Genomic DNA, 21494 nt, shown 5'->3' with positions numbered 1-21494 from the left:
GTAATGATCTTCTTCATCCAGACTCTTGATGTTATTCCCATAGGGCATCTTGATTCCTTCAGTTTTCACAATTTTTCCCCTGTTGATGGTAAGGGTGGCACATTTGTCCAGTCCAAACTCCATTGCAATATCTTGGCTGCATATTCAGATAGTGCTGACCAGTGATTACATTTCAGATGGTGTTTTTCCATACAGCTTCAGATCGTCCATGTAAAGGAGATAGGATAGCCTGACAGATGTTTTCAATGTTTGACTTGTTCAGTATTGTTGACAGAGGCATCAATGCAATGACAAACAGTAGTGGTGACAGTGAGTCTCCTTGAAAGACTCCTCTCGATATTAACCTTTCCCGGTTTTTCGCCATTGATCAGCAACTGTGTCTTCCATTTTGCCATTGATCTTTGCACAAAGCTTCTGATGTTTTTACTGAGTCCTGTTACTAGGCACTTGATTATCCAATCATGTGGCAGGGAGCTGAATGCCTTCTTCTTCTTATCAATCCAAGCTACATTCAAGTTTCTTCTTTTGCAGTTTTCCAAAATCATCTTGTCAGTTAGAAACTGATCTTTTGTTCCTCTGCTATTTGGGTAGTTTCCTCTCTGGTCAGGTGGAAAGAGCTTGTTTTTGACTAAATGCTGTTGGGCTGCATCAGCTACAACACCAATGCAGTCCAACAGCATTTAGTCAAAAATGAGCTCTAGCAATTTGAAAGTTGTTGGCAAGCAGGTAATTAGCCTGTAGTTGTCTGGTGCTGCCTCTTTTGTTGGATCTTTCATTATCAGGAAGGCTTTGTCAGATGCTCACCAATCTTCAGTTTCACCTCCTTGCAGTATGTTATTAAACTGCTTGGCAATGAGTGGGTGCAGAACAGTCAGATGTTTCAACCAAAAACCATGCAGTTCATTTTCTTGATTTTCCTTGCCCATTTTCTCCACTATTTCTGCTGTTATTACAAGTTCTTTCGGCCATTATTATGTAATGGCATATAATAATAATTATAATATATAATGGCAATAATAATAATTTCTGCCATTATTATTATTATTATTATTATTATTATTATTATTATTATTATTCACACAGTCAGCCCGATGTTTAGACCGGATTTGACATTTTTATCCACCTATCGAGTCCTTCCCAAGGGATCTGGCTGGGATAGGCAGATGTTGTTGTCTGATGGTGTAAGAGGTATTGCTGCAGGATATAAACTGTTCCAAGTAAAGCTGCCTTTTGCAGTTGACTGATGGTTTTGTCAATGCTGATGGTGTTCAAGTGGTGCTCAGATGTTTTGGAATAATAATAATAATAATAATAATAATAATAATTATTATTATTATTATTATTATTAAATTTATTGGCCACCCAACTCCAGTGGACTCTGAGCAGCATATAAAACTAGAAAAAACATAAAAATAGTTAAAAACATAAAATCAGACAGACAGCCCAGACTAAAATGATCCAATAAACAACAAAATCAACAAAACAAAAGAGGGGCCTTAAACAAATAATAAACATTAACCCTAAGCCTGGGACCAAAGCCAGGTTTTCAAAGCTTTCTGGAATCATACAAAAGAGGGTGCCATCCTTATCTCTGGGGGGATGCTGTTCCAGAGAGTGGGCACTTTTTTGTCACAGAAGGACTGTTTGCAAACACTGAAACACTTTCCAGCATAGCATGTTTATGAATGTACTGTCATCATAAGTATCTCAATTAAATGGTGTCTTTGATTTCACCATCACAAAACAGTTAGTTCAAATAGAATAGCTTAAACAGTTGAAGCTTCATCATCTCCACTCCATCAAAAGAGGCTCTTATTTTGGGGGAAAGCCATTGGACTCACACAGGGATTGACACATTATCCAAATAGTATTTCCTAAGCATCACTCTTTTTAATGGGTACATTCAAGCCATTCATATACCATAGAAGAGATCCCTTCTTCCTCTTCTTCCTGAATCCGTTTCACAGGCTTCAGGAGATGCTGAAGCTGCTTATTGTGCCGAGAAAGCTAAAATATAAAGAGAAACAACATATGTAGACTAACAATGGTATGAGAACTTGATCGTTGTCTCCATTTTTTTAGATGATTAAAACTTGCTTGAACTGAATCTTAAATTTCCAGAATTCCAATTGAGAATTATATCAATCTGCAGTATTGCAATGCATTCAAGTATGTCCATTTAAAATTCTCTATTTAAAACATGAACTGCTAGAGTTGTATGGACTGGTCATTTAAACCATGTCCAGTTTAATTGTTAACCTTCCACTGAATTCTAAGGATATGTTTAGGCATGATAACTAAAGTAGGTTAATAATTTTCCATGGATAGATCTCATTGTGGGGTGAGTTGTAGTTGGAATTTATATAAACAAGTAAGTGCCTCGCTTGCTTTTCTTTTTTCCTTTTCCATACTGTGACAACTGCATCTACCTGAATAAGTTATATCACTGTTCTTTGGATTAGGATTATGGGATCAGGTACAACAGAACAGAACATGACATAATCACACAAAATTATCAGAGAAATCCATCGTTGTATGAGTAAGTACTTAGGAAGGAGTCTATACTCAACACTTAATGGTCAATCATTTGGGGGGGGGGGGGGCTGAAGGAAAACAAGAACTCCCAACCCTGTTTCCTTCTAAAGGAAATAAATTACAGTACATCTGCTGATCAAAATTGGAGTGCTGTCCAAATTGCAAATGAAGCTAAAATTTTCCTATGATGGCTTTAATTAAAAATTTAATAAATCTGTCTAGGACCATTCAGGGTAGTAAATGTTGGGAAAACACTCCTTTCTAATTTATCATTCCAAAGCACTATAGCACAAGAAGGGAGAGAGAAATTTATATAAAGTAATAGATAGACATATGATACCTGTAAGGCTAAAATATAGATGTTATGTCCAACTTCCCGAGGAGAAACCTCAGAATTTTCACATTCTTCTTCTTCAAGGTAGGCTTTCTTAATGACATCAACCTGCAAAATAAAGTACAGAAAAACATATAAGCAGGATGTAGTTGAATATATGGTAAAGTTGGTATACAAGTATGGACTACAATTTGCTATGGAATTTGGTATCCTATGAATCTCAGTTTTCATTCTTAATAAGAACCATTTTTAGCTCTTGTAAAAATATCAAAAATTTCAGATTACAGAAATTAGGCCTGATTAGAACTTGCTGAAATCTTGTGGTGGAATTAATGCATTAAACATTTTCTTATTACATCCATATGGTTGCCCTTCCTCTCTAGAGCCCACAAATTCATATTTTCCAAACTACTCATTTATACCATTCTGATCCTTATTGAACATTCTCTCATAGATACCTATGATATGATTGTTTTCCAAATATTCCCATATTTCATGTAACGCCTTCAAAATATTATGCAATTTTTGAGATGAGAATATTTCAAAACAGATATTAGCAAACTGCATAAGTTATATGCTCACCTATGCTTCAACAGATTTTGTTTGGGCAGATTATATATTTTATTTGAAAAGAAATCTATGATGGATTTTTCTAATATCCCAACTATTTTTAACAACCTTACTCCTGAGTTAACTGAAATAGCATCATAAGATCACTATGACTGATAAATCTCTTAGATTTTTCAGTTGAATTTGCCAATGGAAAAATAGGCTGATATCATGGTCTGAAAAGTTCCCAATGAGAGTGTATCCATCTATCACAATGAAGGTTGATATTGAAACACTAGACACTAACCTGCCTACAAAGAAATATGAGAAACTGGTAAGGAACTTACAGTCAGGTCCAGAAATATTGGGACATCGACACAATTCTAACATCTTTGGCTCTGTTGTAATTCCTACACCATTCACCTGAGTTGGATGTACATACCCTCAAATTAAAGCTGACAGTCTGCAGTTAACGCACATTGTGTTTGTTTCATTCCAAATCCATTGTGGTGGTGTATAGAGCCAAAGATGTTAGAATTGTGTCGATGTCCCAATATTTCTGGACCTGACTGTATATTCCTGTTGATTTTGATTTTTTCAAGAGTCTCCAAGGAATTCCAGGTCCCTTCCTTTTTTCTAGCAAAGCTGCAAAAACAGCAAGTACCAACATTCCTAATCTCCTTATCTTCCTTACCAATTCCTGGGGACGGAGGCTGATGAGAATCCGCTCAGCGTTCTCACTGTCATGCCTGCTCTCCATCAGGGCTAGCAAAAGTTTGGAGGCATTGTCCTAATAAAAAGACAGCAGACATGTACTGAAAGTAAATGGGATACTGAAATAATCCATTTGTAACTTATTCGGTAAAAAAATCATCCTTCTTTCATTAAGGTAATTTGTAGTACAAATTCTGAATCAGCACACGGAAGTCAAGTCTAGACAAAATTCCTGCAATAAGGAATCAATGCCATAGTTCAATGACGGAGTATTACTGTATGTTGTCCTAGGTTAAATGCATAGTATCTCCTGTTGAAAAGGAACATTGGGGTAGCAGGGCTGAAAATCATTACCAATCTAAGGAAATAGTTCTGCGTTAGACAGAACAATGGTCTTATGTATTCACATTAATTATTTTATCACCTCTAGTTTCTTCACACTCATAGTCTGCTTCTAATTTACATTCTGACAAAGGTTATGTACAAATATGTAAATAAAAAGTGAAACAAGTATCTCCATACTTGATATAAAAAGCTAGTTCCTTCTAATCCCATGATCAAAGAATATGTAGAAAAATTCCTTGCTATGTTTTTCATCCTTCCCCACCCCATCAATGTATTTCTTGCTGCCCCATTTACCTTCAGCTGAAGAACCAAATCCATTCTATATTTGCAGAGGGGGCTGATGTCATTGAGGATCAGGGCTGTGATTATATCAATGCCATTTGACTCATGGGTCACAATGCAGCTCTGTGGATTAATATATGGAGTTATCCAAATGGCTTGCAACTCATTATTGCCTCAAAATCCCCATTCCAGATGGTCAGAAATTACTGAAAACATTATTGCCTTGTCCAGCATCTTGAGCAAGAAATCAAAGCCAGTTCACTATCTTCCTGGACAATTAATTCCAGGACAATTAATTTGCTTCATTAAGAATCAATATAATTCTATCCGCAAGTGATAATATAATACCTGGTTCTCATGGCAGGGTCCTTGGCAGTATTCTGTAAGTGTCTCCAGAGTCTGAGTGATGAGGGCCACATTGTATTCATTAATATAGAGCCCCAATAAACCCAGCCGTCCTGTAGTGCTACCACACATAATATCCAGAAACTGCAGTGTTTCACACACTAAATTGTAGTTGGTCTTATTATTCTGGCAGCGGAGAAAGTTCTGTAAGATATATAGTAAAATGTTAATAGGCATTTTCACAGTGGGAAGAGACAGAAGATGATCTAGAAAGAAGGAGGTAGCCTAGAGTGATAGATACAACACAATTTTGAGTTATGTGATTCCTGCCTTTCCTAGGCATTGTGAAGGTTTTAGCCTATTGCATGGATACCCCTTCCATGAAGAAGAAACATTACTTACTGCTCCTACTAACAACTGGAAATTGGACACTCCTGCTGAAGTTATCAAATCACTGGGATTTACCAGAACCTATCTAACCATGACATAAAGCACCCTTTTCACTGCAGAACACCTACCTGGAGATCCCGGTTGTGGTTTTCACACAGCAGCTGCAGGAAGCGAAGAATTGGCTCCATTATTAAGACTGACATACTCATTTCATTATTCTGATTCCTGTCTCTTGCATCATGAGCTGAATGGAAGCCTACACCCATTGCATAACGGGATGGTGCATTAGGCAACATAAAAGTTGTTACTTGTCCTGCAAGGAAGAAGAACTTTGATCATTGGCCAGCACATGGGCTGCTATATTTATCTAAAAAGGCTAAACCAAGGCATATTCTGCCTAACTCTTTGGAGAAAGCCCTATCGGCATGCATCCCTTTTTACTGTACTGAACCTCTTCTTCCTGTAAGAAAACAGGCCTCATTAAATTGTGCCATAGACAGACAAAACATTCCTCTGATAGTTCAGAAAACAAGCCTCTTTAAACTATATAATGTGAAGCTACAAGATGTATTTATTCATTATTCAGCCTAATAGGCACTGGGAAATTGAACTCCAAGTGTTTCAGGCTGACAATAATTACACCAAGGACCATCCCTACATGCAATAATTAGACGTTATTGTCAACCTGTACTACTAAGGCAGTTGTTCAGGAAAACTGTGATTTGGTTTTTAGGAATGACTATATCAGCTAAAGATACTGCTTAGCAATATCTAAGTAGACCCTACATTTTCTGAACACTTAAAAGAAAAAAAAACTATCCATAAAAATGGAGATGAGAATATTAATAAGATGCAGGGCAGATATTCTTTAAGAAATTGTTACTGCCCCCTAATTTTGGAATCCCGGGATGAATTGTATGGGGCTAAGCAATGCTTAGAGGTAGTTACAGGTTCAGTCAGATGTAAGACTTCCCTAGCCAGACTGTTGGCTCAAGCGAACACCTCACTTCTCACATACCTTTGCTGCTGTGATCAGGGGAGTCTTTGTCTTCTCGAGGCTTGTTGCCAATATCACTCATATTCACAGTCACTGTGGACTTAACTTCTTGCTGTGCCTTCTTCATCCGGTCATGAACAACTTTAAAGAACTTTTCTGACTTCTTATCGCTGGTCATCAAGTTATAGAATGATTTCTTCAGAGAGAGCCAGAAGAGAGAAAACAGGTGTAATGTTCAACACTTCCCCAAACTGGTACCTCCAAACGTGTTGACCTCACAATCCCAAAAAGCATGCAACTAAAACTCAAAACATCGGGAAGGCATTTGGTAAGCTCTTCACATTTTTTCAGATCATCACCAAGTAGCCCCATAGATGTTAACCTCCACCACCCATCATGGCTTTGGCCAACTGAGGCTTTCAGGTTATTATTTTAGTAAGCTAGGAAATATGTAGATTAGATTACCAGCCATGCTACGTGCACCATTCCCTGGTAATGGTAAGGATGGTACCAGTCAGTTTTGGCACATTTTGCCAGTATGCCACAAGTACAATGAAAGCATGTTTCACCCTAAGCATGTCTACTCTATTCTAGGTAAGATCGCTACCGCAGAGACTACATTTGCAAGAGAACGTCCTATTGCTGGTATGCTATCAATCAGGAAGTAAATGGAGTACACTGATGCATGCTCAGGATGCAGATATGCAGATCACGTTTCACATTATGACAAACTGCCTCACTGAATAGCAACAGCATACGTATTCCGCCTGGTACTATAATCATGTTAAGTTATCATTTGGTGGTCTGGTTCTCACTGTAAAAGTTAGGGTATAAATAATATTATTTCTCATCACCATATTTCTCCAGAAAAAGTTGACTTCAAATCTTAAAAGCATGGTGATTCATTATGGAGCAGGAAAAGTATTTTTTTATTAACCTTTAAATACATGTATTTGTTTATAATAGAACCAATTTAGATATAATGTGCAGGACATACTTCCTGTTTCCAAAATAAAAGACGATGAAATAGAAAATGTTGAATTTGTCCTAGCAAGCCCTAAAGAAGCCCAGCAGGGGGAGCAAATGTTATTTGAGAAAATTAATTACGCAGTTAAGTTTCTCAAGGATGCAATAAAAACATTTGATTAAATGTTTTTCCAATTCATTTCTTCCCTGTATGTCATCAACCCACCTGCTTGGGAATCTTTTCTAAGCTCATGTAAAATGAGATTTATTCCATTAACTTGTTTTTGTGCCTATGACTTCTGTGACATACTCAAAACAATTACCAGCAGTAAAACTATTCTATGATACTGTACTCCTTGGGTTACGACGGTAACTGGGACCGGAATTTCCATCACTAAGTGATGCAGTCATAAAGTATGATGTCACGGGACTATGCCGTTTAGCAATGGCAATCCCAGCAGCCCCCACTGCCATTATTAAGTGAGGACTGTGGGTTGTTAAGCAAGGACCTCACACAACCACAACTTGCAACTTCCTGCCAGTTTCCAACAAGCAAAGTCAATGGGGAAGCTGGCAGGAAGTCACAAGTCGCAGTAATGACAAGCCTTTCCTTTTTAGGCAGTTCGCAAGCAGGCTGGTAGGCAAGAGCTACCGGCATGCGGGTGAGCACTATGGTGGATAGACGGGTGCAAGTGCAGGCAGGCGGGTGCTACGGGTAGATGCCTGATGGCTTCTCCATTGACTTTGCTTGTGAGAAGCCAGCAGGGAAAGTCACAAATGGTGATCATGTGACTGTGGGATACTGCAACCATCATAAGTGCAAGCCAGTTGCCAAGCGCCCCAATAGCGATCACATGACCGCAGGGATGCTGTGACAGCTACAGCTTCGAGGACCGGTTGTAAGTCCCCCTTGTTCAGCATCATCGTAACTTTGAACAGTTTCTGAATGAATGGACATAACCCAAGGACTACCTGTACCCAAGAAGAACAATCACATTTGGTAGCTTTGCCCCCACCATGGATGAGATGCTATATCCCACACTTAGGGAATGGCATCTATAGTTATTCTGAATTTATAGTGCGCCAGAACCATAATGGAGACAAATGCAATACTTGTATCTCTGTGTTGCCCCCATCAAGCAATCGAATAGCCAAGCGAATGCTCTCCTGAAAAATCTTCTCATTTTTGGTATTCATGATAAGGTCAGACACCAGCTTGGTGGCCCCTTCTCTGTCCAGTCGGCACTGAATGGCAGCAATGACTGACCAGTCCTGGTCTTGACCTGTATGCAAACAAACATTAAGGAGAAAGGAGGCCATTCAACAAATTTAAAACATGTAACCAAATTAATAAGGGGAGAAAAGCCGATGTACTGGTTATTGTATCACCCTGGGACACACAAATATTATGTTCCATTAACTCTTTGTCTCAGGCAGTTTATATAACCAATCAAGCAGAAAAAGTGCAAAAAGTGCAATTATTAGATGTTATATCTCACCTTTTGTACAAATAATACTCCCACTTCTTTATTTTCTTCACAATAACACCTCACCTGTGAGGTGAGTTGGGCTGAGAGTGAGTGACTGGCCCAAAATCACACAGCTAGCTTTTGTGCCTAAAGGGGGCACTAGAACGCACAGTCTCCTAGTTTCTAGTCCAACACCTACGCCAAATTGGCTCTCAGTTAAACTATCAGAAGCATATTAATAGCAGCCTAAGTAGTAATCTAAAAACAATTTTTATTCATAAAGATTATTTGCAAGCTGGCCACTTTAGATTTCAAGTTATCCTCTGTGTGACCAAAAATAGCTCCTATGGTTCCCAGCATTGGAAATTCTTATGCAGTCCTTTGTATCTCAGTGATACAACATATGCTTTGCACACAAAAGATCCCAAATCTAGTCTTTGACATTATTGTAAACATGAGCTAAAAGGATCAATAATCTGACTGAGCAATAAATAGAATGCAATATATTAGTACTTAAAGTATAACTATGACCAGGGATATCTAGATTCATTCCCATTCTCAATTATAGAAGCTCACTGAGAGACTTTAGGTTAATTACTATCTCTTAAGCCAGGCTAACACACAGGGTTTTTCTAACAGGGAAAATTTATAGGAGGAAGTGCTATGCATGCCACCTTGATCTCCTGGAGGAAAGGCAGGATATAAATCTAGCTAATAAACTTTAAAAAACAAAACAAAAAAAACCCTTGGAAACATTATTCAATATCTGCTGCATACAGTCAAGTAGCAAAAAACAACTAAAGACATGCGTATAAGGAACTCAAAGAAGAAACAGGAGAAGACACAATTTGGTACTGGACACCACTTACCAATCCCGGAAGGGTCAACAATTTCCCCTTTGGAACCAGATTTTTTGGTCTGCAAGTAATTAGCCAAAAGCATTTTCCTCAATGTGTTGCCCTGGCATTAAAAAGAAACTTGGTTAATCATATGTTTTGCTGAATGTTTTTCTAAAGAATTTGGTTCTTGGAGATAAAAGCATGAAGGACAAGCTCATCAACTGCATACAACTTTTGTTTTTGGAAGCAGTACATGCAGGAAAGCCACTATCTTCCTCTTAAGAGTTTCACTGTTACCGGGATGGTCAATGTGAAAAGAGAATATCAACAGAGCCATGGATCAAAGGCATATCCTGCCAAAGTCTTGTATAGACACAAGCCTTATTTATCATAAAGAGCTTCATTACGAGGAGACTCAAGCCTAACTGTTTATCCAGAAAGCCTAATGAAGAATAAGAGACCGCAAAAACATATTCGGTGAACAGACATCTATACCCAGGTAAAAATAAGCATTCTTAAATACTCACCCTGTCTCCATATTTGTTCCTCTTCACAAGCATTTGCTGCAGTGTCCTCAATACCTTGATGCAAAGCTTCTCTTCAGTTGCCATCAGGTCTTTGGTGTGTTGGACTAACCTAGTTGCAGAAAAAATTAATTCAAACCATACTCCTGCTATATGAGCATGAAACTGAGCAAACTCAGGGAGGCAGTGAAGGACAGGAAGGCCTGGCGCAATATGGTTCATGGGGTCACGAAGAGTCGGACACGACTTAACGACTAAACAACAACAATACTCCTGCTATATAGAAATACAGTATTCACTCCACCACTGATAAAAACTAGCTATGTTAAGAAAGACCTCTATGTTAAGAAATGGCCTGGACTCTTTGCTTAAGCAGGCAGTTTAATATAATTGCCACAGCTCTACCAAGTGGGCCCTAATCTCACAAAAAAATTTTCCTGAGCAATAATGACATAAGTTTGGAACGTTCCTCAAAGGCTACAGTTCTCTACAGCTATGGAAGCTACTTACTTAGAGAGAAAGCCACCGCTTTCACAACGTTGATAGGCCTCAGTCCCTTCCATGAAAAGTAGTTCTGGACAGTGCAGGACATCCACCAGGACTGAGAGTTCAGCTTCAACCAGAGGTTGCAAGCGCTCCTCTAGGGCATTGATAATATCCTGTAATGGCATAGCATTTTCAAAGTAGAGCTTTTATTTATTTATTTACATTACTGTTCTGTGATCCTGAGATTACCCAATACAACGGTGTAAAGCTCCTGGAACTGCCTCTCTCTAGCTGAACTAGACTAGCTGAAACTAGCTGAAACAAAATGAATCATACAAAGTAAGCCAAAGGATGCTAAATTTTACTTGTTTATTTAAAACATTTATATGGCTACCCAACTCAACCAAGGTTGGGTTGGGTTAAGTTGGGTTACCCAACTCAACCAAGGCTTACAAAAAAGAAAAAGAAACAAAGCCTAACAAAAAGAATGCAAAACCACAATACATACACCAACAAACAACCATGAAACAATAAAATAATAAAATGGCAATCCAAACCACAAGAAAACCATCAACCAATCAGGGCTCCAGCACGTTGCAACCCAAATGCCTGGGGAATATACAAAAATTATGCAAGCTTCCAAATCCAGAACTCTGAAGTACAGAATTTCAGTTACTCCAGAGGGTCATTCAAACTGTTGATTTTGAGATAGGCCTGACTAAGAGACAAGCATATATTGGTCCCTCAAGACTGGTGTGATCTTGTACCTGCAGCTTCTCAATGATGTTCTTGTAGTCCCATTGATTGGTTGTAGCTGAAACCCGAGGGAAAGTACGTGATGCTGTCTTATAGTTGGAAGCATTTCTTTGAGCACTGCTAACTGAGCTGCTGTTTAACAGGGAGCTGGCATGGGCATCCAGATCCATGGGTAAGGCAATGGAGCGGCTCTTGGCTGAAAGGACAGAACATTTATATTGAGGAAGATGCCTTAAGTCATAGCACTGATAACAAGGATGATGCTGGGCTCAGATAGCAAACTGGCCATTTCACAGCAACCTCTACCAAACTATATATTCCAACACAAAAATAAAGGTTACATTGTACATGATGTTAATTGCATACTCAGAGAATTCTTACAACTTTTAATCTGCTGTATAGTGCAGGAATATGCAACTCTTTCCTCACTTGCCCTAATTCTGTTGAATCTTCCTACCATGCCTGCAGTTATTTTTAGGAAAAAGTATTGGTAGAAATGAAAGCTGTTTTTCTACCAAGTGGGAGGAAGATCATTGAAATCATGGCTAGAAAGGAAAGGGTTGATCATTCCTTCCACATCTACTGTGATTCCTACCTGTCTAGAGATAAATAAAGATAAGCTCTTGTTGTGGAAAGTCACACAATTGACCATCTATACCATGAGCAGCAGTCATGCAGATTCTTCAATTCCTATGTTTGGTCAGAAAAAAAAAAAGGCAGATCCAAATAGTGCATAAGATGCCTGCCCACAAAACTATATTACTAAAGGATGGATAAAGTATTTGGTTTGCTTTCCTTACTTTCATTTATTTATTGACTACAATTTATATGCCACCTATTTGAGCAACTTTAGGTGGCTATAGTGTGCATTAATGTGTTTTATAGTAGCGGCCATAAAATAACTCCCACTTCCCATTTTATACGGCTGAAATGAAAAGAACTAGAAGGTGAGGACTTAGTGTGAATGAATTAAATCCAGTTCTCATGCTAAAAGAGAAACAGCTCAGAATTCTTTAACCAAAAGTGTATGCCTTTTGAAGCAGGATCTCAGATAGATCCTGCAAGCCTGAACTCTGCCCTCCTTCATTCCAAAGGAAGGTATAAGTACTGCTCCTTACCAACCATGGCCAACGTGCGAATACAAGCTTCCACTGAGCTCTTCTGCTGCTGCTGCAGCCAAGGACATTCCAGAAGTCTCATGGTGGATTGGAGGAGCTGCACCACAATAGTCTGGTGCGTCTGAAAGAGAGAGGAAACACTTAAGGACATCTTCTGAAATGTTGCTTCTATTTCCATATCAGCTCCATCTAGGATACAGAGATAAGATTACGAGACCCACAACTGGAATGCCTGTATTAAAAAAAATGCAATTGTGATATGGGGCATGACTCAGGTCTGAAGTAATATTCAGGCAGTTAATATGCCCCACCCTGAGACAGTTAACTGGTGGCAATTAAATTGTCCTAATCCAAGATACTCTCCTGTATTGGTTTCTCAGAATCACTAACAGCAATCACAGGAAAGACAAAACTTGGATGGGAAAAATGGCACAAGGGAAAAGATTAAATCTTTTTGTATTGATCTGATTGGCAATAGTTATCTAAAAACAAGCAAGCTGAAGTTCCAGTTGTGGATATACCCTCTCACCCACCCCTGTCGTATCATCTAATAACACCCTTAAGAGTGACCACTGTTAAACTAGATGCTGACAACTGAGTTCAGAATCAACTCAATTACAAATTACTGTCCTAAAACTAAAAGATTTTTAAAAATCGTATAAATTATGCAAACTAAAATATATAAGTGAACTAAAATATATAAGGACTACTCTCCTGCAGTAATCATACAGTGCTTCTCAGGGGCTCTTTGATGTTTTTGTCAAAAAGGAACACGTAGCAATTTGGTATTGTCAATAGATGTCATTTCTCAGAGTTACTGGGAGTGGCCATATTTTATGTTTCACATTTCTATTTCAAACAATTATTATTTACAAAAAGAAGTGGAAAATGGATTCAGCCATTGTAAGGCTTCAGTTGTACCTGTAGGGAAGTGCTATTTTCAGAGAAAGGGGAGCTGAAGAATGCATTGATAGTGTCCAGCACCACTGTAAGCACATATTTCTCCAAGGCAGGATCTGCCAAGCGCTTTTCACGTTTCTTGCATACCTGAAGGTGGAAATAAAACAACATTTGAAAAGCATTAGACATCTCCTAATTACTATCTAAAAAATCCTTACAACAGCTCTATCCTATTATTAGCTTCATGCTGCAGGGAGAGGCTGTGGGTGTGACAGAATTGCCTTTCATGCATCCTAATCATTTATTGGCAGAGGTGAGCTTTTTAAGTTCACAATTTTACTATTAACAGATCTTAAGAATAGATTAGTTCATTCAGAGAGCTGAGCAGTTCCACAGTGCAATGAGTACAGGAGGCAACTGAAACTTTTTGACACCAGAGGCTTCAATCTTCTCTGAAGGCAAACTTTGGCAGAGAGTTCCCAGGGCTGTGTGTTCTGCCAAGCAGGAGCAAATGTGTATTACCTGTAATCCTAATAGGACAGTATAATTTGAGAAAGCAAATCCTTGACACACTGAATTCAATTACAATAAAACACCACCTTGTTCAAAGAATGGCATTCTGACCTCTGGCGCACTGAATGTATGAAAAGCTGAGTCTCCAAGCTCAGCATTCCATTATCCAACAGCAGTGCGCCAGATCTCCAGAGGGGGTTCACAAGCAGGGCACAATGATGGCACCTGTGTGTATAGGCTCCAAAATGTAAAATTCAAAGGTTTACTGTATTAGAACGACTAGCTGTCATGGCTTATCTCTTTGTAAAAGGGTACACAAAACCAGAGAGTGTTGCTTTGTTTCACTGTAGGGAGAAAGCCATGTTAATCTATGGTGGGAAAAAATCAGGACTCCAATAGCACCTTTTTTGACTATTTTTTAAAAAAGTCATAAGCTTTCACGAGCCACAGCTCACTTCATCGTCTCCAGGGAATCCTAATGAAAAGTGTAACCAAACATATTGGGTTCAATGGATTATAATTCAGTGCAATTTAGGAGTGCTTTTTTGCATTTTTACATGAATATAAGAACAGCCCTGCTGGATCAGATCATGACCTACTTAAGAGTGGCCAACTAGATACTTCTTGGATGCTCACAAGCAGCAGATGAGACAAATCCCTTGCCCACCAAACCCCTACAATTGGTATGTACTCCCAAAGCTGGAACTGGTGCTCCCCCCCCACTTTTTTTTCCTGCTTTTGGCTATGGTTAGTTATAATGAATTGTAATTATAATTAGTCATAATCATCATTAATCATCTTTAGAGAATCACCAATCATGAAGGTGACTGAATCTGTTTTTGTTAACGGGTAACGAAGCACCTTTAGCAATGAATTTCGGAGACTAATGAAGGGTTATGCAGGAAGTTCTTTTCACTAATTTATTAAACTAGTTCAAGCTTTCCCAGTCTGATGTCCTCCACATATGCTTTGATAGCACCAATCTGGAGAAAGCAGAGGCATCAATTTATGTAGCTACCTGTTCACATATTTGGGGCAAAATGATTTTCTCATCACTTAAATTTCAACACTTACCCTGGCCATGTCAAGGGTGAAGTTCTCAAACAGTGTCCAGATGTGGTTGCTGGTATAGATCTCCTTCATCTCCACCTCTGTGTCTACATAGCAATGATTGACAAAATTGACATATGCAATTTTCACCTGAAAGACCAGAGTAAAAAAGGGATGAATTAAAAGATTGGGCATGTTGCAAAACAGCAGCAAAGCTGTTCCACACTCATCACCCTTTTTGGGGGGAATAGCACTTTCTTCTTTATTAGCACCCTTTATGCTTTTGAGAAAATTATCTACATCTGTAAAAATCAAAGGAAAAGAGGGATTTGAGCAAGTACCACTTCATAAAACCATCATCAGTCTGACATCCTGCTCTTTTCTGAAAGAGGACAGGATATCAAAGGAAGTTAATCCATTTTATTCTCATTAAAAGCCCATACTGAAGATTAGGCTGAGAAATAATACCATAATCTTCATGATTCATATACTTCTGGTGGCCTCTCTGGTAAGCAAGATACTGGACAACTTAATTGCAAGCCTAATCCTATGACACCTTATTTAAGGTGTCCTTAATTTAAGGAAGAATCCTTAAATTCTTCAAAGGGATACAACTATGTGAGTCAATAGAGAGATCTTACTATGACATATTTATAGTCTTACATTCTTATAAAGATTGGCCATAAGATCACCCAGTGGTCACTGAACAGGACTTTTCTAAGCTGGCCATTCCTTACAGCTCAGCAGTCTTCTTACTTTGAACAAACCTATCTATTTTGCATAAGTATAGGTGGCATACCTCTAGAAAACATATTTTCTTCATACAGAGCTTGGCCTCATCACATAAGGCTAGAAACCCAGAATCATATGATAACCACAAAGCCATTTGTCATCTATGACACCTACATCCTTCCATTACCTCAGTAATGCAATCTTCATGAGTGACTACTCGCACCACATCCTCCAACGGAAGTAGAGATGTGCACTTGATTTCTGTGTATACATTTTTTCCTTCAGCACAGGCAGCCAGCAAATCCACCAGAGAGATATGGTACATGAGGGGACTGTTCTCCTCTATTCCATCCCGAGCTGCTGTCATCATCTCCAACATGTTGGCTAGGGAGGTCTTATCATTATAGAATACCACAACATCATCCCCAGCATTGGTAATCTACAGCAAAGGGACAAGACATCTAAGCAAAAGAACAAGGCTGCTACTTAAATATCTATTCTTTGGCTCTCTCCAGCCTACTTCTCACAGGTCATATACAGCTCATTGAGTTGAGCTCAATCCCTGGTGACTATGTGGATACATCCATGTTGTTGTCTTGGCAAGAATTCGCCACTGCATCCTTTTAGAACATTCTTCAGTTTTTCAATCTAATGTAGAGCCCTTAAGATTGTCCCTGATGGTCATCCAATCAAATAATAGTCAGATAAAATCCTGATTAACTTTTCAGGATCCGCCAAAGTCAGCTAGGTCCTGCCACCTTTTCTGTAATGTGATAGTAGAATGAAAGAGTTCACTCATAATACATACAGAGCAAATCTGCTAACAACAGGAGATATCTTCCTACCTTGAATCTTTTTTTCTCCTGTCCCTTATTGTTCAAGGCAGTACAGGCTAAAGCTCCTGGGACTGAAATAGCCTTAGCAGCAGTTAATAATGTGATCCTTGCTTGTTTGGCTCTAGGTGCAGCATATCTATCTCCTTCTAGGATATCACTTTCTCCTAAATTACATTGTTTGGGGCAGTATACAAATACTGTCAAATAAATAAATAAATAAATAAGACTCTATATCCTGGCACCAGCTGTCTTGGTATAAAGTAGGACAGAACTGTTATGCAACAATTACTCTTCCAATTTTCAGGTTAAAAGATCCTAATACTAATTTGTATTTGTCTTGCAAGTGGGAGGAGTAAGCCATAACAAGGAGAACCTAAGTGTAAGGCTCTTTGATTTATCTAGAGCAGTGTTTTCCAACTTGGCAACTTTAAGATGTGTGGACTTCAAATCCTAGGCTTTCCCAGCCAGTATACTGGCTGGGGAACTCTGGGAATTGAAATCCACACATCTTAAAGTTGCCAAGTCTGAAAAACACTGAACTAGAGGATTGCATTTGAGTGGCTTCTCCCAAGTTAGCCATTCTGATCTTTGTAGTGCAACATATTCAAAAACTTTTACCATACTGTTTAACAGAGGCATCCCCAACCTGGTGGTTCTACATCTTTTCTACCACAACCCCCATCATCCCTGACTTTTGGCCATTCAAGCTGATCAACTGAGACTTCTAGTGAAAAACATATGAAGAGGATGGCTACAAAACAGCATGCGAGAATAGAAAGGATGGGCAATGGATACACAGATTTGAACATCTGGATGTGGCATCTGTTGCAGAGTAATAGCTATCCCTCGTTTCCCATATACTCAGCATTACTTTACAGCTCTGTTTGTCTTATATAATTTGGCAACCATTTTATATACTGTACTAGAATAACTGTATAGAGTAAGTGTATGCATTACGAGAGAAACAGTTGCATTAAATAAATAGGATACTGTTAAGCTGCTAAATTGCTTAACCTGTCCCTACAGATTTTATATATTAATACCCATTTAAGAAATCAACCCCCAGTTTGGAAAACCATAGCCTCAGGTTTACTAGGGTTCAACCCTTCATTAAAGCTTGACAGATATTTGGAGGAAGACTTTACCTGATTATTTTGAGAAGATCAGCCAGGCTGACTTGTACAAGCTATTTTTCCAAGGCTCATTTTAGTACTTTCTTTTAATATATTTTTTGTTTTGGAAGGCTGAGCAAGAGGTTCAGGAGGAATAAATATTTCCTGAAGTTCCTAACGCAAGAATGGGGATAGTCCAAACCAGAGCCTCATCATGTGGTTTCTCAGGGCCTGATCAGATTACATTTAAGATTATGTGGTTTTCCCTGCTAACCTACAATTGCTACTCTCTTACTGCTGTGTAAAGGCTTCCCAGTCTGTTCCCATGTATTTTGACCTGCTCCTCTTTTCTACCCTCTTTCCCAGAGATCTGGAACCTCACCTCAGTCATGATCATGTCCTGGCATTTCTTAATGTACTTGCCCTCAGCCTTGATGATAGTGTGCAGAAAGTCAAGATACTGAACATGGCGCCCGTTTGTAGCCAGACAATGGATGAAATGTTGCAGCACCGTCTCACTGATCTCAGAACACAGCTGATAATTGTTCAGAAAGATGTGCTGCATTGTCTCTGCCTCCAGAAGCTAGCAAGAAAAAGAAGACAGGAGTTCAAGAAACAATTGCTATCACTCATATGTATCTAAACGCTATGTGCAACCTGCAGCCCAAGATTATCTGCATTTCCTAAAACATTTGGGAGAGCTCCCACAGGCCCTCCTGAATTTGCCAACAAATTGTAATTTTTAACACGAAAGTAAAAAATCATTAAATACATGGGGAGTAATAATATGATAAAAATTAAATAAAGTTAACTTTTAATGAGATTTAATTCAAACAATATTTTTGTCTAAAATTCACACACTTTTGGAGCTTGGTATCTCAGTACATTATTTAAAAGCTTTTTGGGCTCAAAAGAAGTTATGCACAAACATTAATCTTAATCGTCTTTTTTTTTAATTCACCTGTCTATCTAGAATCACTCAACTCTTAGGCAAACCCCAACTTCCAATCCCTTCTGGTGACCTCGGTCAGATGTAATTTCAAAATGTCGTGAGGATAAACTAGAAGGTGGAGAATAAAGCACCCACCTTGTCTTAGACCAGGGAAGGGCAACTTAAACATTTTTTGGGAAACTGAAGACTGCATTGTGTGTGGGGGGGAGGGGGTGCATATCATTCCAGTGGGTGGGATTTTGTTTGCTCGTGTAATGGTATGTGGGAATGACCTTGGAAGACAGGGGGAAGAGCCACAGACAGGGGAACAGTCAGACAAGAGGCAACTTAGCCCACAATGGCAAACGTCTCAGAAGGGACCCTCCCTAATTTATTGGGTTGTAAAGGCGAGGAAGGAGAAATGAACTTTCAGACTTGCAAGATTCTGTTAATGTAACCTTACAATAAAATAGAATTAGTCCATCTGGTTGTGCTTCCTGTCTGGATCACCACACGGGGTGGAGAGCTTGTTAACTTGATAAGCCTATTTTAGGCTTGTGTTGTAGTTTTATATATTTCCTTCCTCAAAATAGCAAGACATTATGCCATCTGTTTTCATCAGTCATTGTCAGAGGGTCCACCCAAGGTGGAATACAATACAAAAATACAATTCGTATTTCATAAAGAACTATATTCTTCACAACAATAGGTTAGTTGAAAAAAAGTCCATATTAATTTGACTTTAGGGGCAATATAAGATATTGTGCCACGTGAGGTGGACCAATAATCCACCTGCATCCTCCTCATTCTCTATAACCCTTTGAAATGTTTTTGCTACCACTTGAGCTTGTAATAGCAACCTCAGTGTTTTGTAGGCATGTTATTGTCCTATTTGTCATTCTGAGAAAGGCATCCTTTCTCTTTCTCAGAAAAAGCTATTGTAGGAGAAGACCTTATGGGCAGCATCTGCAGAGAACAACTAATTTAAACTTTAAACATTGTTTGCCACCAAGGCAAATATTCTCTGACACAACCTTATTCAGAAACCCTTGCTGTGCAATGGAGAGCTTTACAGTTTGGAAAGCAAAGCCTTAGGAGTGCTGCCAACTGCTTTCCTACAAGCTAGTGGGCTATAGTGACAGCTGCAGTAACTAGAGCTGCTCTGAAAAAGACATGGATGTAGGAATTATGACTGGACCCCCTAGGCAGCAGATGGGAAGCAAAATCTGCCACCTTTCTCAATCTGCTATGTGAATCACATGGTTCATTATGACTAACAGCAAGGTCTTATAAACCAATTGAAGCAATGAAGCTATTATATTTATTGTAAACACTATGCAAGTTAATCTGAACAAAAATTGAACTATCAGAATTCAACTTTTCCAAGTCACCTACACATTGCTTTTTAGACATTGCCACCTTCTTTTATCTGTCCCTCCTTTCTTACCCCAGGAGTAAGGAACAAGTTGAGATGCTTATGCAGAAGGGTCTGATTTTCTTGGTTTCCAGCACAAAATTTCTGCAGGAACTGATGGGTTAATCTTAAAATCTCCAACATCTTGGTATCACCCTGCATATGTTCAGAACAAAAGAAAGTCAGCTGCTTTGGAAAACTGCAGAACTTCCTTCTTTGGAATTTTTCAAGAAAATGGAAATAAGGAAAGATTTAGATATATAGATTCCTGTTTTTAAGGTACAGAAAGGAAGATTGGACTAGACAATTCCATGATTTATGCCTTTAAAATAAATTTATTATCCAATGAGAACCCAACAGCCACCACCTTCTGTTATTGCAACTAAGGCATCCATCTTCCACCCCCTTCTTCCTACCTTCTCATAAGGGATCTGCAACAGATCTAGCATCACTTTGTGGGCATCCATATTTTTCAGCAAACGCTGTTGTTTTTTTCGCATCTGCTCACCAACACCACACATTTTATTTAGGCGCTCCAGAATCTGGGGAAAGCAAAGAAACCACCTAATGAAATAGAGGGTAGGAGAAGTATACTCTAACTTTAGAGAAGTAGTATAAACAGTATAAGATGCCCTCAACTAATAGCCATAGTAAAACTGAGGGATGCCAATGTCTTCACAGTGACTTATGGCTACAATACCACAAGAAACTGAAGCACAGTTCCTTATTTATATATGTTTATGCCAAACTTTCTGCACAAACCTCAGTAGTTTCACCATTACCTCCACTTTATTCCTACAGCAATTCTGTTTGGTTGGTTACTGACTCATAGATACCATCTATCATGTTGCTGCATCTTAGCTCAGATAACTAGAGATGGAATGGCACTCTTATTCTTCCCTCTAATCATTTTTTTAATTGTTCTTCTGCTTGTGTTTATGCAGCCAAAAGCACACCATTAAGCCCATGAGAAGTATCAGCAGATTTGAAACAATACTAAAATATTCACAAGCAAAACAAACTAACTGGAAGAAAAATAACCAGGAATCGAGCCCTAAACCAGCTCTATAATATCACAGCAGCATTAAATGTTGCAGAGGGAGATCGAATAGAAGGGAGTGAAAAAGAAACAGGGAGAAACAATGAGGATAAGACAGGGTTTTTAAAGGTACAGAAAGAACCATCTAATTGGGTAAATCGTTTCACGGTTCACAACGAAATGCATTTTTAAATGTCTTCTGGGATGGAAGGGAGAAATGTCAAAAATCATCAATGGACAAATCCAAGATTTTAATATAACTAGAACTGGGCACAATATGTATCTCCCTCTTCCACAACATACATTCATACACACACA

At 38.7% G+C, this 21494-nt stretch overlaps 1 protein-coding gene across 1 annotated transcript in view; it reads right to left on the bottom strand.

The window, feature by feature from the left end:
* ITPR3 (inositol 1,4,5-trisphosphate receptor type 3) overlaps positions 1-21494 on the bottom strand; it is a 116384-nt gene that overhangs the window by 23189 nt on the left and 71701 nt on the right. Inside the window, exons 28-46 of the mRNA XM_007433671.3 lie at positions 20554-20679; positions 20171-20293; positions 18175-18375; positions 16032-16283; positions 15137-15262; positions 13571-13696; positions 12650-12770; positions 11543-11727; positions 10800-10948; positions 10293-10401; positions 9796-9886; positions 8571-8740; positions 6513-6687; positions 5623-5807; positions 5108-5308; positions 4772-4882; positions 4113-4208; positions 2876-2977; positions 1921-2007 (exon numbers count right to left, since the gene is read on the bottom strand). Coding sequence (XP_007433733.1) covers positions 1921-2007; positions 2876-2977; positions 4113-4208; positions 4772-4882; positions 5108-5308; positions 5623-5807; positions 6513-6687; positions 8571-8740; positions 9796-9886; positions 10293-10401; positions 10800-10948; positions 11543-11727; positions 12650-12770; positions 13571-13696; positions 15137-15262; positions 16032-16283; positions 18175-18375; positions 20171-20293; positions 20554-20679 — 2736 coding nt within the window. The remainder of the gene's footprint in view (positions 1-1920; positions 2008-2875; positions 2978-4112; positions 4209-4771; positions 4883-5107; positions 5309-5622; positions 5808-6512; positions 6688-8570; positions 8741-9795; positions 9887-10292; positions 10402-10799; positions 10949-11542; positions 11728-12649; positions 12771-13570; positions 13697-15136; positions 15263-16031; positions 16284-18174; positions 18376-20170; positions 20294-20553; positions 20680-21494) is intronic.

The sequence above is a fragment of the Python bivittatus genome, unplaced genomic scaffold (assembly GCF_059951505.1).
Source record: "Python bivittatus isolate LINGU-HERP-01145 unplaced genomic scaffold, Pbiv_v1 ctg000700_np1212, whole genome shotgun sequence".
NCBI classification, from domain to species: Eukaryota; Metazoa; Chordata; class Lepidosauria; order Squamata; family Pythonidae; genus Python; species Python bivittatus.
Note: the sequence above shows the minus strand (reverse complement) of the source record. Positions and strands in the feature narration are given on the sequence as shown.